Source organism: Lepidochelys kempii, chromosome 12, assembly GCF_965140265.1.
Source record: "Lepidochelys kempii isolate rLepKem1 chromosome 12, rLepKem1.hap2, whole genome shotgun sequence".
Lineage (NCBI taxonomy): Eukaryota > Metazoa > Chordata > Testudines > Cheloniidae > Lepidochelys > Lepidochelys kempii.
The window spans coordinates 9841976-9861006 of NC_133267.1; the positions used below are offsets into that span (position 1 = coordinate 9841976).

A 19031-nucleotide genomic window follows, 5' to 3' on the forward strand; every position below is an offset into this window, starting at 1 on the left:
TGCACCAAAGCTTGATCCTGGCAGAAGTCACGGGAGTCGGAGACCTCCTGGACTATGACTGGGGAGACTGGCTAGATCCCCTGACGCTCGCCCGGCGCATGGGGCTCTCCAGACCTCGCACCCCCTGGTGGGTACTTCAGAAGGCGAAGGCCGCTTTGCTGCCCGCTGCTCAAGCTTACCTCGACTGGGTCCTGCTCGAGGGCACGCCCTGCCCACCCTCTACCCCAGGCCCACCGGATCTTTTAATTGGACCCCTGCCCCGCAGACCCAATCGACCCCCTCACCCCTTCACTGCGAGCCAGCTGCATGAACTGCAGCTGGTACGCTTCCAAACCGCGCCAAGGAAACATCTATACATGCTCGTGCTCTACACGCTTCACGCCCTCACCCTAGTGTCCCGCCCCGACACAAAGTGGCGAGACCTTCTGCCACCTTTGGAGGGTGAGCAGCCCTGGTGGGCCAGCCTATAATCCACCTTGGTTCCGAGGCCTGTCAGGGACATCAGTTGGCAGCTCTTTCATGGAGCTGTGAGCACGGGCACGTACTTGGCGCGGTTCACCCCTGTCCCAGATACTTGTCCCTTTTGTGGTGTGAGGGAAACCCTGGCGCACGTATATTTGGAATGCACCAGGCTGCAGCCCCTGTTCCAGCTCCTCACAAATTTCCTATTACGTTTTTGGTTGCATTTTTCCCCTCACCTTTTTATTTATGCACTCCCCATCTGTGGCCTCACAAAGTCGCGGGATCTCCTAGTTAACCTCCTCCTGACCCTGGCTAAAACGGCCATCTATAAAACCAGAGAGAGGAGGTTGGCCGATGGAGTTTCCTGTGACTGTGGGGCCGTTTTCCAATCCTCGGTCCGTTCACGTATCCAGGCGGAGTTCCTCTGGGCGGCATCCACCGACTCCCTTGATGCTTTTGAGGAGCGGTGGGCGCTGTCCGAGGTTCTCTGCTTGGTGTCCCCGTCCGGGTCCCTTTGTCTGACCCTTTGATTGGGGGAGAGAGTAAGGGACCCCAGCCCCAGCCATTGCGGACACCACCACCTTAGAGGGGTCCTTTCACACATGGGTGCACGTGCCCCCCCCCCGATTGTCCACCCCACAGCCTGCCCCTCTTGTTGGGTGCTTTCAGAGGAGGGAATTGTTGGTCACACTCGGGCGTGGCGCCAGGTAACTCAAGGGGGTAGAAGACCACGAGAGTCGATGAAGTCCCCTCGCTCTGGGCCACCAGGTAACTCGGAAGGGTGGAAGACCACGAGAGTCGAGGAAGCCCCCCCCCTCTGGGCCCAGGCAAGCTTGAACACTTCCCTCCCCTGAAGCTAATGAGAAAACAATTGTGATTGGTTGCTGTGTTACGCATTGCATATGCTGCTGTTTTTACTTTGTAAGTGTGTTATGCAAATAAAAACATCTTTTGTTTAAAAAAAAAAATTACTCTCCTGTAGCCAGCTGTCCCGACCCCGTCACAGTGGCTAAATTCCAAAGTCCCCATATGCACTGGGATACTCCAGCCCAGGACCAAGCAGGACTTTCCCTGCAATTGCAGGTTTGGGCTGCTACAAGCCATGATGGGTGTGGGTCCAGGCACTGGAACAGACAGCAGGGAGCTCTCAGTGATCCCCTTGATTAGCCCAGACAACATGAAGAAGGAAGCTATCTGATTCAAATACATAAGGGGTGAGGACAGTATAAGCCTAAATCTCAGTTTTAGGCTCCGCTGTGATCCACAAAACTCTGCAGAATCACAGAGGCATGTAAACTAATTCAGCGCCTAAATTTTCAGTGTAAAAGTTCCCTCAGAAAAGTTTCTGCCTCTAGGTATATGTACTGCTGCCTCACTCTGAGTGTCCAAGTGCCTCTCTCTCATGTAAGCCCCAGAGCAATCCAGGAAGCAGGGAAGACAGGCATTCACCTGAGCCAGGAGGTGTGAGAAGAGGCTGCACACTGCCTTGGTTCCCATTCAAAATCTGGCTGGACGAGGTGGTGCCCACTTTATAATGTTCATCCCAGTGGTTAGCACACTCACTTGGGAGGTGGAAGACCCAGGCTCAATTCCCCCCCATCTCTGCCAGAGGGGGAGAAAGGATTTGAACTAGGGTCTCCCACTTTGTAGGGGGTGTGTGTGCTTTAACCACTGAATATTCTGACATGGGTCTCCCTCAATCTCTCATGTTGAAACTGTTCCAATGGATAAACAATTAGAGTCATTAAGCCAACGAGGGAAAATGTGATAATGACTGTAGCCTGGTGGGTAGGGAACCAATTGGAGAGGTGGGTGACCCAGGATCCAAGTCCCCCTGCTCCAATTACTCTTCTGGTTGTAGATTTCTAAACAGAGATTGGTGTCTCCCTGCAGCCTGGACTTAGGCATTTACCTCTGTGAGAGGGGCAGGAATTTGGACACTCCCCTCTCATCAGCATCTCCCACTGCCTATGTTAGGCGGCTCCCAGCATAGCGTGCTGGCTTTTGTGGATCACATTCAAGGGTGAATGTTTCTCCCCATTCATTGTACAAGGAGCTTAAGAGCCTAACTGAGGCTTTGTGGACCACGCTGTTGTTCCTGTGATTTTTCTAGGTGCCTAAAAATTAGGCATTGCCAAACTCAGCATCACAGCGCCTAAATTCCTTTATTAATCTGAGCCAAGGAGCCTGGAAGGAAGGGGACAAGACGAACTGGAAGCTGGGGGTTGAAGACTGATTTAGGAGCCAGAAGGTGGGGGAAAGATGGAGGTCCGAAGAGAAGGCATTTGGTAGGCAGGCAGACTGGGACAAGGAGCCGGGAGGGTGGGGAGAATGAGGATCCTGAGATTAGATAAGGAACCCAGTAAAGTAGACTGGGATGGTGAGCCAGTGGGGACAGAGAATTGGGACAGTAGGCAGGGGTATTACTGGAGGCCAGGGTTGGGGGGTGGGCAGGCGGAGAGAAAGAGATTGGATGAGAAGCTGGAAGGGGAAACTGCGGCTGCAACTAGAACTTGCTAGCCTAAGCCAAAACACCTAATGATTGGAGGCTGAGAGTTTATTGAAGGAATGCGGTAACAACTAATTGCAAAACAACAACATTCATTTATTTTCATCTCAATATGCTAAAGTTCAGCCACTTCTCCTGAGACCTCTCACCTGTCCATTACCTGCTGAATCACACATTGGTTATCATCAGCTAAATTCATTTTAATATGAAAAAGCTGAAATCCCAGTGGACACTTCCATCATGCCCAGGGGATTGCAGAGATCTTTGTCTCAGCGATATGCACAGGCAGCCTTAATTCGGCCATTTCCTGACTTTTGAAGGCTTGACCTTGCAACCTAAAAGCTCTTTTAATTTAGTTTGTGTGTGTAATTTTAAAGTAGATAGTCACAAATAATCAGTAGAAAAAATACATGAGAGAAACAGGCAAAGTAAATGAAAACCTGCTATTAGACCCAACCTTATATTAAAGGCTGAGTAAGATTACAGAACACATTTGGCTTTCTTTGTTTTAAAGACACTGCTATTGGAGGATATGGGTGTGTACACACCAGATGCAATTGCGGAACTCCCCTCCTCCTTCTATTTACAGAAAGGGCCAGTCGGACCAGTCTCACCACATATCCCTGGGGTAAAGATCTTTGCAGGAAAATAGATTAGTCACCCAACCATTAGAACTGTCCAGTAGGATTACTATTTTATATTAAAATGTCTTCAGCAGCTGCTTGTCAATGTGTGATTGAGCAGCTGTGGCTGAACTTCAGCATAGTCAGGTGATAGTAAAAATTTGTTTGTGTTATTTTGTAATTGATTGTTACAGCATTGGTTCAATTAACTGGCAGTTTTACTCTTTGTGCTCAGATACCGCTTATCTCCCAAAACAACTCAGCATAACCATAGGTCTGATCAATATTCTTATCAGAAGGTTTGATATTCTGAGAAGGGACAAAACAGCAACCCCTGAAAATATTCTAGCACCTGGCTTGGTAGGCAACATACTTGAGTTTCAGTATTTTCATTAACATACCACAAAAATCACAAAACATTTTGCAAACCGTGATTCAGCCTCACAGCATTCCTGTGAAGTAGGAAAGGGATATATCCAGATCACTTTACCCGGTTACTAAAATGCTAGAGTGAAATGCAGCAGTGGTTAAACAGTTCAGAATGTGGCATAACAGTTGAGGACAGGAAGTGAAGAATGATAATATATTCCACTAAAATGAATTACTCAATGTTGGCATTTGGCCATGAGGATCACCCATGGAATGTTCAATAGTCACAAGTGGTGTAGACCTCATTTATAAGAGGTTACACATCTTTTGGATGAGATGTAACTCTAACCAAGAGTTACAGATTGGGGGAATTGCACGTAGTTCAAACATATCTTCCCAAATATATTCTGACATTCTATTTCGACAGCAACTACCCTGATTCATGGCTGTTATTACATTGACACTTTTTCCTTCTACTAACATCTGAATAGATTCATCTCCTCTTTAATGAGGAACACAGTTTTAGCACTAAGACACTTACTGCATGATCCGACCATAGCTATGGTCATTTCTTATAATTTTTTATCCTGGAAGATTTAAAAAAAAAGTTTTTAAAAGACATTTGAGGGAGTATGTTATCTTAAATTAAGTGGAGATGTAGCTGTCCTGAATGGGCTTCCTGGCAGGGCTAAAGGGTGAGAATTATTTTAATAGTCACCTCAAGAAGCTACTGAACAATGAAAATGCTTCCCCAGCTGTGGATGCTGAAATGACCATTGAGCCATCCAATACACCTTTTATATACCTATTCTGATGCTCTAGGTGAGCTCCAGTGTCTTCAAAGGACATCTGCCAGGGATACATTGATTAAAATATTAATATTCTTCTGTCCTTTCAAACAAATATGATACTGATCATTAATGGACAGTCTTGCCTCTTCCTGACAGGAAACAAAACAGGTTTTAGGTCCAGGCAACAGCCCATTTTAAGTAGAGTTTTATTTTTCCTCCATTTTACTTCAAAATGACATCACTCCACGGTGAAACTCTGTTGATACAAGCTCACGTACCTGTGCATACTTACAAGGTAACATTAACACCAGTTGCGTGATTGCATTTATGCATCATGGACCTTAACCAAAAAGCCATTGGACTCAATGCAAAGTTTTTTGAGCTTCTGATTAGGCCCTCACTTTGCATATGCACGTCCAATAGCATCTTAAGGAAGTTGGGGGGAAGTATGTGTGTGGGGGGGGAATATTGTACAAGATGTGTGTGCAGGAAGGCAAGAGTGGCCAGAGTACTTCAAGGCTTTGAAGGGGAAAAATGAGCCTGAACTTGATGGAGGAGGAGGAGGAGTCGTCAGTGACAGGATTTGAAGAGCATGGTGCAGTCAGATGCAGGGACAGAAAGATGCTCTTAGAAGCAGTATTCTGACTAGACTCAAGGGGAGAGGCCGCAAAGGAGGATCCAATAACTGAGGCAAGAGTAGCAAGGCTGCTGGCAGTAGAGAGGAGGAAGGATTTGAGGGATTTCATTGAGGATGTCACAAGGCTTGCCAAGAAGGTGTATATGAGTATGTGGGAGGAATGGGGGAAAGGTAGCAGAAGTGAAAGAAGTTAGGAAAGGAGTGTGGTGGGGTAGAAAGATAAATTCAGTTTTAAACATGTTGATCTTGAGATTGCATTGATATTGTAGCTTGGACATCTCAAAGGCAGGACGAGATAAGAGGTTGTACAGGAAGCGTGTGAGGAGGTTCAGATTACCAGGTATAGTTCAGGAATCCTCTACGGGCTTTGAGGTCTGAACATCTCAACCTTAATTCTGATTAATCTCAGCAACATTTAATAATTAATTACTTTGTTTGGAGGTTCCGCCACACATACACCTCTCTCCCTCTATTTTTAAAATTAGTAGCATCAATGCATTTTTCTTCGCTATTAGATTTTAAATGTTACACAGATGGGTCAAAAACCAAGCCTCAAAATATCAGTGCATAACAAGACTCCACACTTCCTCTCTTGGTGAACTCATTTGGGAATCACTGTACCCTCCATTAATATTGACTTAACTAAGAAGTACGATCAATTTGATAAAGCTATAAACTCCCCTCACCCCTAGTACTTGAACCATAATAATAAATTATAGTAATTGATATTTTCATACCAAGCCTTAATATAGATACCAGTGAAAGAGCCAGTGCATGTTCCCTGCCAGTGACTACTAGCATTATAGGAGGAAGGCTTGAGGTCTTGGTTAATGGCTAGAGTTAATTGAAACAGTAAAGAAGCTCTCAGAGCACCAGCCAAGTAGGAGGGGGAGCAGGTGTTGGGAGTGCTGCTCTCCCTCTGATATTAGCAAAGGAGGAGATGTGCTCCTTGCTGCTCCCCCTTACTTTAACCCCTGTTCCTGGCATAACATAATCCTTTGTGACACTGGCATGCTTCCGCTATAAAAGAAACCAGAAGGAACTCTTTTGTAGGAGTTGCAGTGACATCTGTTCTGAAGAAGTCTGTCACAAAACCAGTAATTCAACAGAGGAAACCAAGGTATTTCACCACAGTGAAATGAGATACCATTGACCTTTTCCACCTATTTGTTGAAGTTTCCATTGCAAAAGCAGGGGAGACTGATCCTATCAAAGAGAGAGAAACCTATATTCAGAGCGTTTTATTAAGAGTTAATGCACACCCAAGTCTATACAGTGCAGTACTCGGAAAGTTTGAGTGTGCCTGTATCAATTTTCCTCACTACTCCTCCTCAAATGCATTCTTTACAACTTCTGAAGTCAAACACACTCTTCACCATAGTAAAGGGTCACAACAACTAGTTTTAACCCCCAAAATGTAATGGTTTAAAAACTGTGATCGGGAGTATTTTCATCACTCAACTGAAATATCTCTCTGCAAGTTCATGACCTGGAGTTATACAAAGAGCATTGTGTTAATTCATAAAACCTAGAAAGGATATTGACTTAGAAAGCAACTATAAAGCACAAGTCAAATTTATGAGCCTAGTTACACTCTCCAAACCCTGAAGTAGAAAAAGAATAAACAGGATAGCTAGATTTTCAGATTTTATAGTATTGCAAGTGAAAGGAGTTATTTTGACAGTGGACCCTTTGAAGTGAACTTCAAAATAAAGTTGAATTGATCCCAGATGACATGTGTTGAATTATCCCACGAAACAGAATTAACATTTTAGTTCAGAATTTAAAATGACAGAAAGAAAATCTTCTCGTTCTAATGGAGGACTTTAAAACACTCCAAATAAAATTTGTTTTGAATTTTAGTTAAGATCTTTCAAAAACAAAAACCCACCAACCTATTGCTGTGCTGAAAATCCAATCCCAATCTGTGTTATCAGCACAAATTTGGGATTAACACAACTGTCACTGGAACACTGTAGTTCATTTTCTAAAAAAATCAGTTCAGTTTTAAAACGCAGATTACCTTTTTTGCACTTGCAAAGTAAAATGTGGGCACAATTTTGCAATTGTAATTACTTAATATTCTGGGGCAATCAGGTAGATAGATAACTAATAAACCATTGCTGCAGTTACTTTTCCTCATAAAATTACAGGTACAAGAAATAAGGCTACTAAATTTCAAACAGAATACCAATAAGAACCAAAGCTCACCCAGACTGTACCACTTTGAAAGGCTTTGTCTTCCTGATTTACCAGTATGAGAGGCTTTGACCTTTGACCTACCAGTATGAGAGGCTTTGTAAGTGAATTAAAAATTGTTGTCATTACTACAGAAGAAAAGCCTTATGGGATTCCAAGATAGATGTTAAGCATTGTTTAATTGTCCTTTTATTGTGCATCATAAATGTTCATTATAAGCTTTGATCTAAACCACCACCCAGTGAAACTGTCGCAAGTATTCTTTACAAGTTCACCTGCTGGCTGTCATATAGAATAAGTAATCCTGGTTTTCTATTTTTAAGAAATTGGGACCTTGACTGCCCCCAAGCACTCTGAATATAATTACGGACAGTCTCCCCATAAACTCCTTTTAGCTTAAAAAAGTTTACAAAGTGAATGGGGTTCTTTCTAGAAGGTAATTCAATATTCATTCATATTGTCAAACTCTTAACTATGCCTTCAATGGGGGAAATGAGCTATTTACCCGATTTCTCTATTAATAAAGTTACCAAAATGGACTGCAGGGAGAGGAGAAAGGAGGGTCACCTCCAGTTTCTTTAGACTAGAAAGGATCCATCAGGTGGTAATGGGAAATAAAAGTATTTCTTTACTATCTCTGCTTTTAAAATGCTGGGAAAGATATATAATATACGAGTAAAAATTACACACACTTTAGTGAGGAAGTCCTCTATTCAGAGGAAACAAAATATGGACAAGTAACAGTTACTGAAAATTATGCAGACTTGCCTCTCATAAGTCAGCGAGATTCTGATTCTACTCTAATTTATGTTGGTTACATCAGAGTATAACTCCATGGATTCAATGGAGTTATGCACACCAGGGTAAGTGAAAGAAGCATCATGCCTCCAGTCTACAATGAAGTCTTCCTCCATTTCATCTGCATGCATAATCTAGTCACCACCTCTCAAGGCAGGTTTGCTCAACTGGCCTGCACTTTGTGGATGTTTTTGGAAGGCATGTGGACTACAGCAGGTTTAGGTAGTTGAGTTCTTTCCACAAAAAGCCCTACACTATCCCTACTGAAGTTGAGCTTGCCCTTTCCACTCAAAGTTGGCTTCCAGAAGATCCACATCAGTTATTAAGCTAAAGAGATACCAGCAGAACCAGCACCGTTACCAGTTTGCGGGGTGATGCTCCCATTTCACAATCCAGACAGCTAGCATTCCTAACAGTAAGAATGAAGTTACGTATATTCGCATCCTACAGACTACTTCCCAGATGAATCAGACTGCAGGGCAAATATATTTTTCAAACAGAACAGTTAGCAAGAATAATGTTAACAACAACATAAAGGACAAAGTTTGCCCTCATTTACACCTTTGCAACCTCAGTGGTATCTGCATGGGTGGAACAGAGCTGAATTTGGTCCACAGGCCGAACACACTGCTATTATATTTGTTCGTATGAAGGCCTTTTCTTGCACTTACAGCATTCCACAGAGCCAGTTCCACTGTGAACTTGAAAAAAATGTCATTTAATATGCGAAGTCATTTCTCAGACAGACAATTACTCGTGTACTTCAAAGCATTTTCAAAAAACTAAAAGCAATTTGGTTAAGTCTTTACATAACTTTTCAAGTTTCAACTGACATGCAGTTCACAGCACTGGTATAAAAGACACTGCTTCTGAAGTCGTAATAAGCCTGCATTTATAATTCAGTTTGAAGAAACTTTTCTGCAGTAAGAATCACCCAACTTGAAAAATTAAAAAGAGGTTCCACACTTGCCCAAAGACTTCAAATATACATAGATGTGACAAGGGGAGCAGTTACATTGTGAATTAGAGATCATCTACATGCCACAGACATTCAGATATCTAATATGGAATCCTAATCAGGGCTAACCAGAGTACCTCTCATAAGCAACCACTATCAAGTGATGGTTCCCAAGGTACCATCACTTTAACTTGTTGTCAACTCAGCTCTTTAAGAGGGGGAAAAAACCAGCAAAGGACAGAAACAAAATATAAACATTCAAGAAAATACATATTTGAGAACCCAGACTAGTCTCCTAGCTGGGGTCACTGTTTTTGAACACATGATTGGGTATGTTTTGGTTGAAAATATTATTAAGTTATTTATTTTAGATAAGCAAGTTGGATGACCAATTTTCATTACCATATAAGTGTTTGTCTCAAAGTTATTTAATGCCATTCTTAGCAATATCTTTTAGAAAAAGAACATATGGACGAGGAAAGATCCTTCTACCCTTTTCAATGGAAGATAAATCTATAGCAGAGAAAGAAAGGAGCCTTTTGCCATAAGTGAAATTAAGTGGACTCCACCACCACTAGTCAATTTTGTTCAGAAGATGCTTATAGGTAAAGTCACTCTGCATCTACTAGCAAGACCTCAAGTGAGAGGAAGGAAAGAGGGAAGAGAAATAGTTTTGGATCACTGTTACCACTTACCCAGCTGGTATCTCACAAGATAGTCTCTCACTAAGGATTAATATCAAGCTTAAAGTTTATCCTTTTGGACAGCTCCAGTTCAATTTTTTCCATTTCACTAAGGACTACTATACATTCCTACTCTTCAAAAATTTAAAGAAAAAAAGTATTTTTAAAATTAAAACAGTTGACAATTGGATTATCAACCACCAGCAGAGTGATGCTTCTTTATGGGAGTGTTTTACACCTTGGGCTCAAGCAATATGGTAGTGCTCATCACTGTGAAAAAGGTCTCTTGCTGATCTTTGGTCTTTCTAAGACACTGCCAAATGTCCCTTTTACTACTTTAAAGAAAAAGGCACCAATAACTTAGGCCTCAAATACAGGTCCTGTAAAAATCCTGTCAGATCTACTGGAAACGTTAAGATTATTAAATGATATGATTAGATTTTAAAGACAATCCACTGTAAAGTTTGCAATCCAAACTGCAGGTCATTGTGCTAATGCATGGTAACCTGAATATGCAATTGACTAGAATCTGTAAATAAACAGACTAGCAAGCTTCACTTTCATTGGTAGAAAAAGGTTAGAAAAACAGAAGTTAAACCCAGACAGAGGAAAAGAGCGTAGGATGAAAAACAGGTTGAAATTCTTCCACTCCTAAAAAGAAAAAAGTCTATGGTGTCATTAGAAACATTGGTAATTGTGTTAGGCAAAAAGAAAATCTGACAGTGACCCTTTAGGTGCACAGATATACACCAAGTGATGCTCTTATCACTCAGTCTGAATAAGTTGGAGCTGTAGAGTTTGAACCAGTTTTGTGGCAAAGAGAAGGAGGTTTCATTCAGCCCATTACAGACACGGAAGGCCCAATTCTGCTCCCACTTACAGTGGTGAGAGTTGACAGTAAACCCACTGAGATCAGAATTATAACAGTGAAAGAGAAGGATGAGGCCTGGATGCTAGCAGAAAAGTTTGGATCTGAAGCACAACTTCCTCCAAAGTTTGGGGGCATTTGGACTCCATCTCTCTATTCCACATCCATCTGGTTTTGTTGCTGGAACTTGATATGCACAGCCAGCATGACAAAGCCAGTGAGGATGCAGGCGGAGCCAAAGACCAGGTAGACAATGCCCAGGAAGGGGTTCTTGCCCCCCATCCAGGAAACAGTGCTGAAGATGACCTTCTTGGTGCCCTGGAAGGAGAGGACAGGGTAGTTGTAGGTGATGTTGAGGCAGTAGGTGCCCTGGGGCAGGCCAGAGGAGAAGTTGCCCTCACGCACGCGGCGGTAGAGCTTGCGGAAGGTAGGCAGGGCAGCGATGCGCATCCACACGATGAAGTCCTCGTTGATGAAGCCGGTGTTGTTGGGGTTGGAGTCCAGCAGGTAGGCAGCTTGGGGCCAGTTGGGGGGCTTGGCTGTGCCCTTGAAGGTGGCCTCCAAGGTGCCATTGAGGAGGGCGGGGTTGCTGAACTTGATGTTGGAGTCGGTCCACCAGGAGATGCCTCGGTTGTCCAGGGGCACGCGGTGGAAGGTGCCGTTGGCCAGGTGGTAGAGGGCGAAGGTGTCGTTGAAGCGGCTGTTGGCGATGGCCCCGCAGGGGGCGATGGGGAGGCCCCGGGGGTCCGTTCGGAAGGGGCTGCACTCCGTGGCGGGGCTCCGGAGCCCCGCGGCGTCCCCGCTGAGCTGCCGGTTGTCGCGGGAGACGCTGTAGCGCCGGTGGTTCTGGTAGTAGTTGGAGAGCTGGTAGTAGAGGCACACGGGCCCCGGGAAGCGCTCGGGCAGCTCGAAGCGCAGCGAGCAGGTGCAGGCCCCGGCCCCGGCCCCGGCCGCCCGGCTGGCGTTGGCGCAGCGGGAGCAGCTGTGGCCGCTGCCCGGCGCCCCGGTGTAGTCGAGCTCCAGCTCGCGGATGGTGCCCGAGGAGAAGTGCAGCCCCAGCCCCAGCGCCAGGCAGGCCAGGCCCACGCAGAAGAAGAGCGGCAGCGCGGTGCCCGCCGACAGCAGCGGCTGCCAGGCCGGCAGGCGCTGCTGCGTGAAGGCCGTGTTGTCCGGCTTGTTGCGGCCGGCCGGCTCCGCGCAGGGCGAGGCGGCGGCCATGGTGCCCGGGCTCCGCTGGGGCGCGCCGCCGGCCCGGCCCGCTGAAGAGCCGGCCCGCCCCGCCTGCGCCGGCCAGGTGAGGGGCGGTGCCGCCGGCCCGCCATCCGGCCCCGCCCGGGCCAGGGCTCCCCGACACCACCTTCCCCACCCCGTCCCTGGCCTCGCCGGCTGCCCCCCACCCGGCCGGGCCCCAGCCGGCAGCCCCGGGAGAGAGCCCCCCTCCCTGTCATTGCCCCCCCCCTTGCCAGCAGCCGCGGGAGAGAGCCCCCCTCCCTGTCATTGCCCCCCCCCTCGCCGGCAGCCCCGGGAGAGAGCCCCCCTCCCTGTCATTGCCCCCCTCCTCGCCGGCAGCCCCGGGAGAGAGCCCCCCTCGCTGTCATTGCCCCCCCCCTCGCCGGCAGCCCCGGGAGAGAGCCCCCCTCCCTGTCATTGCCCCCCCCCTCGCCGGCAGCCCCGGGAGAGAGCCCCCCTCCCTGTCATTGCCCCCCCCCTCGCCGGCAGCCCCGGGAGAGAGCCCCCCTCCCTGTCATTGCCCCCCCCCTCGCCGGCAGCCCCGGGAGAGAGCCCCCCTCCCTGTCATTGCCCCCCCCCTCGCCGGCAGCCCCGGGAGAGAGCCCCCCTCCCTGTCATTGCCCCCCGCCTCGCCGGCAGCCCCGGGAGAGAGCCCCCCTCCCTGTCATTGCCCCCCGCCTCGCCGGCAGCCCCGGGAGAGAGCCCCCCTCCCTGTCATTGCCCCCCGCCTCGCCGGCAGCCCCGGGAGAGAGCCCCCACCCTGTCATTGCCCCCCCCCCTCGCCGGCAGCCCCGGGAGAGAGCCCCCCTCCCTGTCCTTGCCCCCCCCGCCGGCAGCCCCGGGAGAGAGCCCCCCTCCCTGTCCTTGCCCCCCCCTCGCCGGCAGCCCCGGGAGAGAGCCCCCCTCCCTGTCATTGCCCCCCCCCTCGCCGGCAGCCCCGGGAGAGAGCCCCCACCCTGTCATTGCCCCCCCCCTCGCCGGCAGCCCCGGGAGAGAGCCCCCCTCCCTGTCATTGCCCCCCGCCTCGCCGGCAGCCCCGGGAGAGAGCCCCCACCCTGTCATTGCCCCCCCCCCTCGCCGGCAGCCCCGGGAGAGAGCCCCCACCCTGTCATTGCCCCCCCCCTCGCCGGCAGCCCCGGGAGAGAGCCCCCCTCCCTGTCATTGCCCCCCCCCTCGCCGGCAGCCCCGGGAGAGAGCCCCCCTCCCTGTCCTTGCCCCCCCCGCCGGCAGCCCCGGGAGAGAGCCCCCCTCCCTGTCCTTGCCCCCCCCCTCGCCGGCAGCCCCGGGAGAGAGCCCCCACCCTGTCATTGCCCCCCCCCCTCGCCGGCAGCCCCGGGAGAGAGCCCCCACCCTGTCATTGCCCCCCCCCCTTGCCAGCAGCCCCGGGAGAGAGCCCCCCTCCCTATCATTGCCCCCCCCGCCGGCAGCCCCGGGAGAGAGCCCCCCTCCCTGTCCTTGCCCCCCCCTCGCCGGCAGCCCCGGGAGAGAGCCCCCACCCTGTCATTGCCCCCCCCCCTTGCCGGCAGCCCCGGGAGAGAGCCCCCCTCCCTGTCATTGCCCCCCCCCTCGCCGGCAGCCCCGGGAGAGAGCCCCCCTCCCTATCATTGCCCCCCGCCTCGCCAGCAGCCCCGGGAGAGAGCCCCCCTCCCTGTCATTGCCCCCCCCCCTTGCCAGCAGCCCCAGGAGAGAGCCCCCCTCCCTATCATTGCCCCCCCCGCCGGCAGCCCCGGGAGAGAGCCCCCCTCCCTGTCCTTGCCCCCCCCTCGCCGGCAGCCCCGGGAGAGAGCCCCCACCCTGTCATTGCCCCCCCCCCCCTCGCCGGCAGCCCCGGGAGAGAGCCCCCACCCTGTCATTGCCCCCCCCCCTCGCCAGCAGCCCCGGGAGAGAGCCCCCACCCTGTCATTGCCCCCCCCCTCGCCAGCAGCCCCGGGAGAGAGCCCCCACCCTGTCATTGCCCCCCCCCCGGCCGGCAGCCCCGGGAGAGAGCCCCCCTCCCTGTCATTGCCCCCCCCCTCGCCGGCAGCCCCGGGAGAGAGCCCCCCTCCCTGTCATTGCCCCCCCCCTCGCCGGCAGCCCCGGGAGAGAGCCCCCCTCCCTATCATTGCCCCCCGCCTCGCCAGCAGCCCCGGGAGAGAGCCCCCCTCCCTGTCATTGCCCCCCCCCCTTGCCAGCAGCCCCGGGAGAGAGCCCCCCTCCCTATCATTGCCCCCCCCGCCGGCAGCCCCGGGAGAGAGCCCCCCTCCCTGTCCTTGCCCCCCCCTCGCCGGCAGCCCCGGGAGAGAGCCCCCACCCTGTCATTGCCCCCCCCCCTCGCCGGCAGCCCCGGGAGAGAGCCCCCACCCTGTCATTGCCCCCCCCCCTCGCCAGCAGCCCCGGGAGAGAGCCCCCCTCCCTATCATTGCCCCCCCCGCCGGCAGCCCCGGGAGAGAGCCCCCCTCCCTGTCCTTGCCCCCCCCTCGCCGGCAGCCCCGGGAGAGAGCTCCCCTCCCTGTCCTTGCCCCCCCCCCTCGCCGGCAGCCCCGGGAGAGAGCCCCCACCCTGTCATTGCCCCCCCCCCCCGGCCAGCAGCCCCGGGAGAGAGCCCCCACCCTGTCATTGCCCCCCCCCCCCGGCCAGCAGCCCCGGGAGAGAGCCCCCACCCTGTCATTGCCCCCCCCCCCGGCCAGCAGCCCCGGGAGAGAGCCCCCACCCTGTCATTGCCCCCCCCCCTCGCCAGCAGCCCCGGAAGAGAGCCCCCCTCCCTGTCATTGCCCCCCCCCTGCCAGCAGCCCCGGGAGAGTACCCCCCCTCCCTGTCATTGCCCCCCCCTCGCCAGCAGCCCCGGGAGAGAGCCCCCCTCCCTGTCATTGCCCCTCCCCCGCCAGCAGCCCCGGGAGAGAGCCCCCCTCCCGGTCATTGCCCCCCCCCCCCGGCCAGGCAGGGCCCCAGGCAGTCCTGATCTCCAGCACTGCCCCTTAGGTAGGGCCCCATACAACCCTAGAGAGAGCCTCCTTCCTTGTCATTGCCCCACACCACCAGGCAGGGTCCCATAGCCCAGGGAGAGCCCTGCATAGCCGCCCTCGCCCCATTCCCAGGCAGGGTCCAGGATAGTCCAGGGGAGAGCTTGGCTCTTTGACAGTGTCCCCAGGGCATGGTCCCACAGAGCCCAGGGAGAGCCTGGCATAGCCACCCCCTGCCCTATTCCCAGCCAGAGTCCAGGGGAGAGCTTGGCTTTTTGACAGCGTCCCCCGGGCATGGTCCCATAGAACCTAGAGAGAGCCCGGATCTCTGGTATCATTCCCCTGAGCAGGGTACCATACAGCCTGGGGAGAGCTCTCTGGCCTAGCCTCCATCCCCCCAGGCAGGATCCAGGGAGAGCTAAGCTCTTCAACAGTACCCCCCTGGGCAGGGTCCCATACAGCCCAGGGAGAGCCCGGCTCTCTGGAATAGCCGCCCCCCAAACCCCTCCAAGCAGGCCAGGGGAGAGCTCACGTCTTCGACAACACTCTCCACAGCAGCATCCCATACAGCCCAGCTCTCAAGCACACATACATGCCCCACAGGACAGGGTCTCATCGAGCCCAAGGGAGAGGTTGGCCCCAGTCTCCTGCCCAGCCGAACTTCTTGTGAATGAAGAGCGAACCTGTACCCACTTCAATTTGTTTAACACCACCACAAAATGGAGTGCAGCCACAAATCAGTGTTATCAACACACAACCCACCCTGCATCTATTACTCCTGGGGGAATTCTGCACCACTGCGCGTGCACAGAATTTAGGTCCCCTGCAGATTTCTTTGCTTCCCTGCAGAAAAATGACTTTCTGATGGGGAAGCCAAGGGAAGCCACAAGAGCAGTCATGCGACCCTCCCCAGCAGTATATTTCAGGTGCCCAGGGCAGCACACAGAGAGGTAAATCACAGTGGGGCATGGGGTGGGACTGGGGAAGACCTGAAGGGTGGCTCCTACCCTCCGCCGGGCTCAGCTGCTAGTCCCAGCTGGGCTGGGGAGCACGGGACTTCCTCTTCCCTTGCATGGCATCTGGGGCTGGGTCAGACACACCCCAGATTTCTCCCGCAGCTACAGGAAGCTCTACAAAACTCCCCTCTCACCCCACAACACACTTTCTACAACCATTGCTCCTCAGCTGCAGGGGGAAAGATCTCTGTACAGGGAGCTGCTCCCCCATCTGCCCCACCCCCATACATCCAGACTCCTTCCAGACCCTCCTGCTGAGCCTCATCTCCCCATACACACTCAGAACCCCCCCTCGATGAGCCTCACTCCCACTGCACCTGGACTACCCCGACGAGCCACCCACACATGGATCACCACCCCACCGAGCCCCAACCAGCTGCACCTGGATCCCCACCCCACTGAGCCCCACTCCCCCAGCATCTGGACCCCTCACTGAGTCCACCACACCCAGACTCCTGTACCGAGCTCTGTCCCCCCCGACCCCTCCTGCTGAGCCCCAACCACCTTCATCTGGACCCCCCCTGCAGAGTACCATTATTGTTGCACCCAGAACCCCCCAACAAGCCCCTGTGTATCCAGATCCCCCCGCACCCAGATTGCCCCACACAGAACCATCTCAACCCACACCTGGATCCCACCATACTAAGCCCCTCCACACTTGGATCCTGCCGGGCTGAGCCTGCCTACCCACACTGGTGCACCTGGCACAAAGGGGCAGGGCCCTTAGGTGTTTCTGGGGCAGGCCCAGTCCTTGCACTGTGTCAGAGTTGGGTGCTGCCTCACTGCTGAGTCTGTGTCCCGGGGGAGCAGTACAGTGATCTCCCACCTCTGTACAGCCAGTGGCCTGTGCTCCCCAGTGCCATGCTGGAACCTTCACATTTATTTGACAAATAAAATTTGCAGAATTTTGCAAAATTTTAAAATATTGTGTGCAGAATTTTTATTATTTTGGTGCAGAATTTTTAATTTTTTGCCGCAGAATGCCCTCAGGACTAAATCTATACACACACAGAACATAAGATACACACACCCCAGCCCAGTTTTGCAGGCCATCCACACACACACACCAGCCCAGTCAAGCCAGTCATCTCTGCACAGACAATAAGATACACACACACACAACCCAGACCAGCCCTGCAGACCTTCTGTACGCACACACATGCAGTACTGCAGTGTATCTACAAACATGCAGAGTCCTGCAGGATACATACACACAAATGCATAGAGCCCATCCTGATACAGTATCTACACTTAGCCAGCAAAGCATCTACACACAGGTAAGTACGTATTATATGTAAACAGCCTAATGCACAATCTATACACATGCAATCCATCCTACCACAATATACACAAATGCATATACACCTAGCATGGCATCTGGTCAGCTCAGCATAGTGTCTACATATACACACACAGCATATAGCAAACTGTCTATAAATAGTCCAGCCCAAAATCTATACACACCCCAGCACAGCATGGTAGGACAGTCCTGCTCACTATTTGCAAACATAGCACAGCCTGCTACCTTAATACTTAGGTCATTCAAACTCAAATATTGATTATCTAGGGCTGACTTTATGCAAGGCTCAAAAAAGGTGTTTTTCAGGTTTGGGTACTACTCTCTGAGAATGCACTGCTTATATTGCAAACAGTTAAGGGGAATTCCACAAATAGCTTGGTAAGGAACCCTAATAGAAACACAATTCCAGTATTTTAACACCTTAACAACTAACGATGTCAAAGGCATTGTATGTTTTTTGTTAATTAGAAACATTGGGCATGTTTGTATCTAAAATTACCAACATTCAGCCAGGAAAATAGGAGGCATGACTGGCAATGGATAAAATGAGATTGTTACTACTAGTTTCCAAATCTGGAAAAATAGCTTAATTTTTTTACCGAGGGAGCTATTGTTTCAGTGATATTAATGTGTACAAAAGAAATGTTTCCATCTCTACCTGCAAGCAGGGCTGTTCAGGGGTGAAAAAACATGTTTAATAGAAATCATTCCCGCATTCCACTTTTTCACAGCTAGAAATATTTCACATGCTGAGTGGGAAAAATGGTTTAAACAAATTAGATGCCATACAACTTCATACAACTAACTTCTGGGACTCACCAGTTATCATCAAACACTATAGTTACTATCAAATCAAATGATAAGGTTACAAAGCATTTCCAATTTATTGGACATATCCTAGTTAACACCTCATCAGGACACATGAGCACAGGAGCTAGCCTAAGGTCTGTTCAAACATGTGGGTGCAGCTTAGAAGCACCAAATACCCATAAGGACTTATGTGCAAGTAATCCACATACCTGTTATTCATGGGGGATGTTGATCATGGCATCTGGTAGTATCCTTGGAGGAATAGGAGGAGGAGAGTGAATGTGGGGGGGCAGTGGCAGCTGGCAATATGCCTGATGCTGAAGTGCAGCAGCTTGCAGTGTGACTTATGTCTATTAGAAAGGTTAAGGTGGTCTCTGACATGCCCATTGGGGAAACTGATAGTATGTCAAATGATATATTCAAGATTTTAGTCTTTTATGAAACAGTTAAAGTTGCTTCTCTTTACAGTCTTGAACTGGGTTGAGGGCAGCTAGATAGTGCCTGGGTCCCCTGACGCAGATTTCATTGTTGTGTGGATTTGCCCTTAGGTAGCTACGAAACTACGGTTCGTGACCTCACAGTATGTTTATTGGTGGGCCAGCATGTACAGGCACAAGTTTGTTAAACAAAAGGTCCATGTCTTTTTATTGCTGAAAGAGAGTACACGGGCAATTTAGCTCCTGTTGTGGTTACATTTACACTTTCTCTCTCAAGCTGAGACTACACTGCACTTGATTGTGACACAAGCATTTGCAAAGGCGAGAACTCAGTATAGACAGCTTTCTGAATCCAGCCACCTTTTTCAGCGCTGTATCACTAATGCCAGAGAGCAATCTACA

The 19031-nt window shown here is 50.9% G+C and overlaps 1 protein-coding gene across 1 annotated transcript; it reads right to left on the reverse strand.

The window, feature by feature from the left end:
• Positions 1-6617: 6617 nt before the first annotated feature.
• On the reverse strand, positions 6618-12159 carry TMEM30B (transmembrane protein 30B). The gene has a single exon (XM_073307534.1). The coding sequence runs from the start codon at positions 12113-12115 to the stop codon at positions 11051-11053; it is 1065 nt and encodes a 354-aa protein (XP_073163635.1). The 5' UTR covers positions 12116-12159; the 3' UTR covers positions 6618-11050.
• Positions 12160-19031: the final 6872 nt, after the last annotated feature.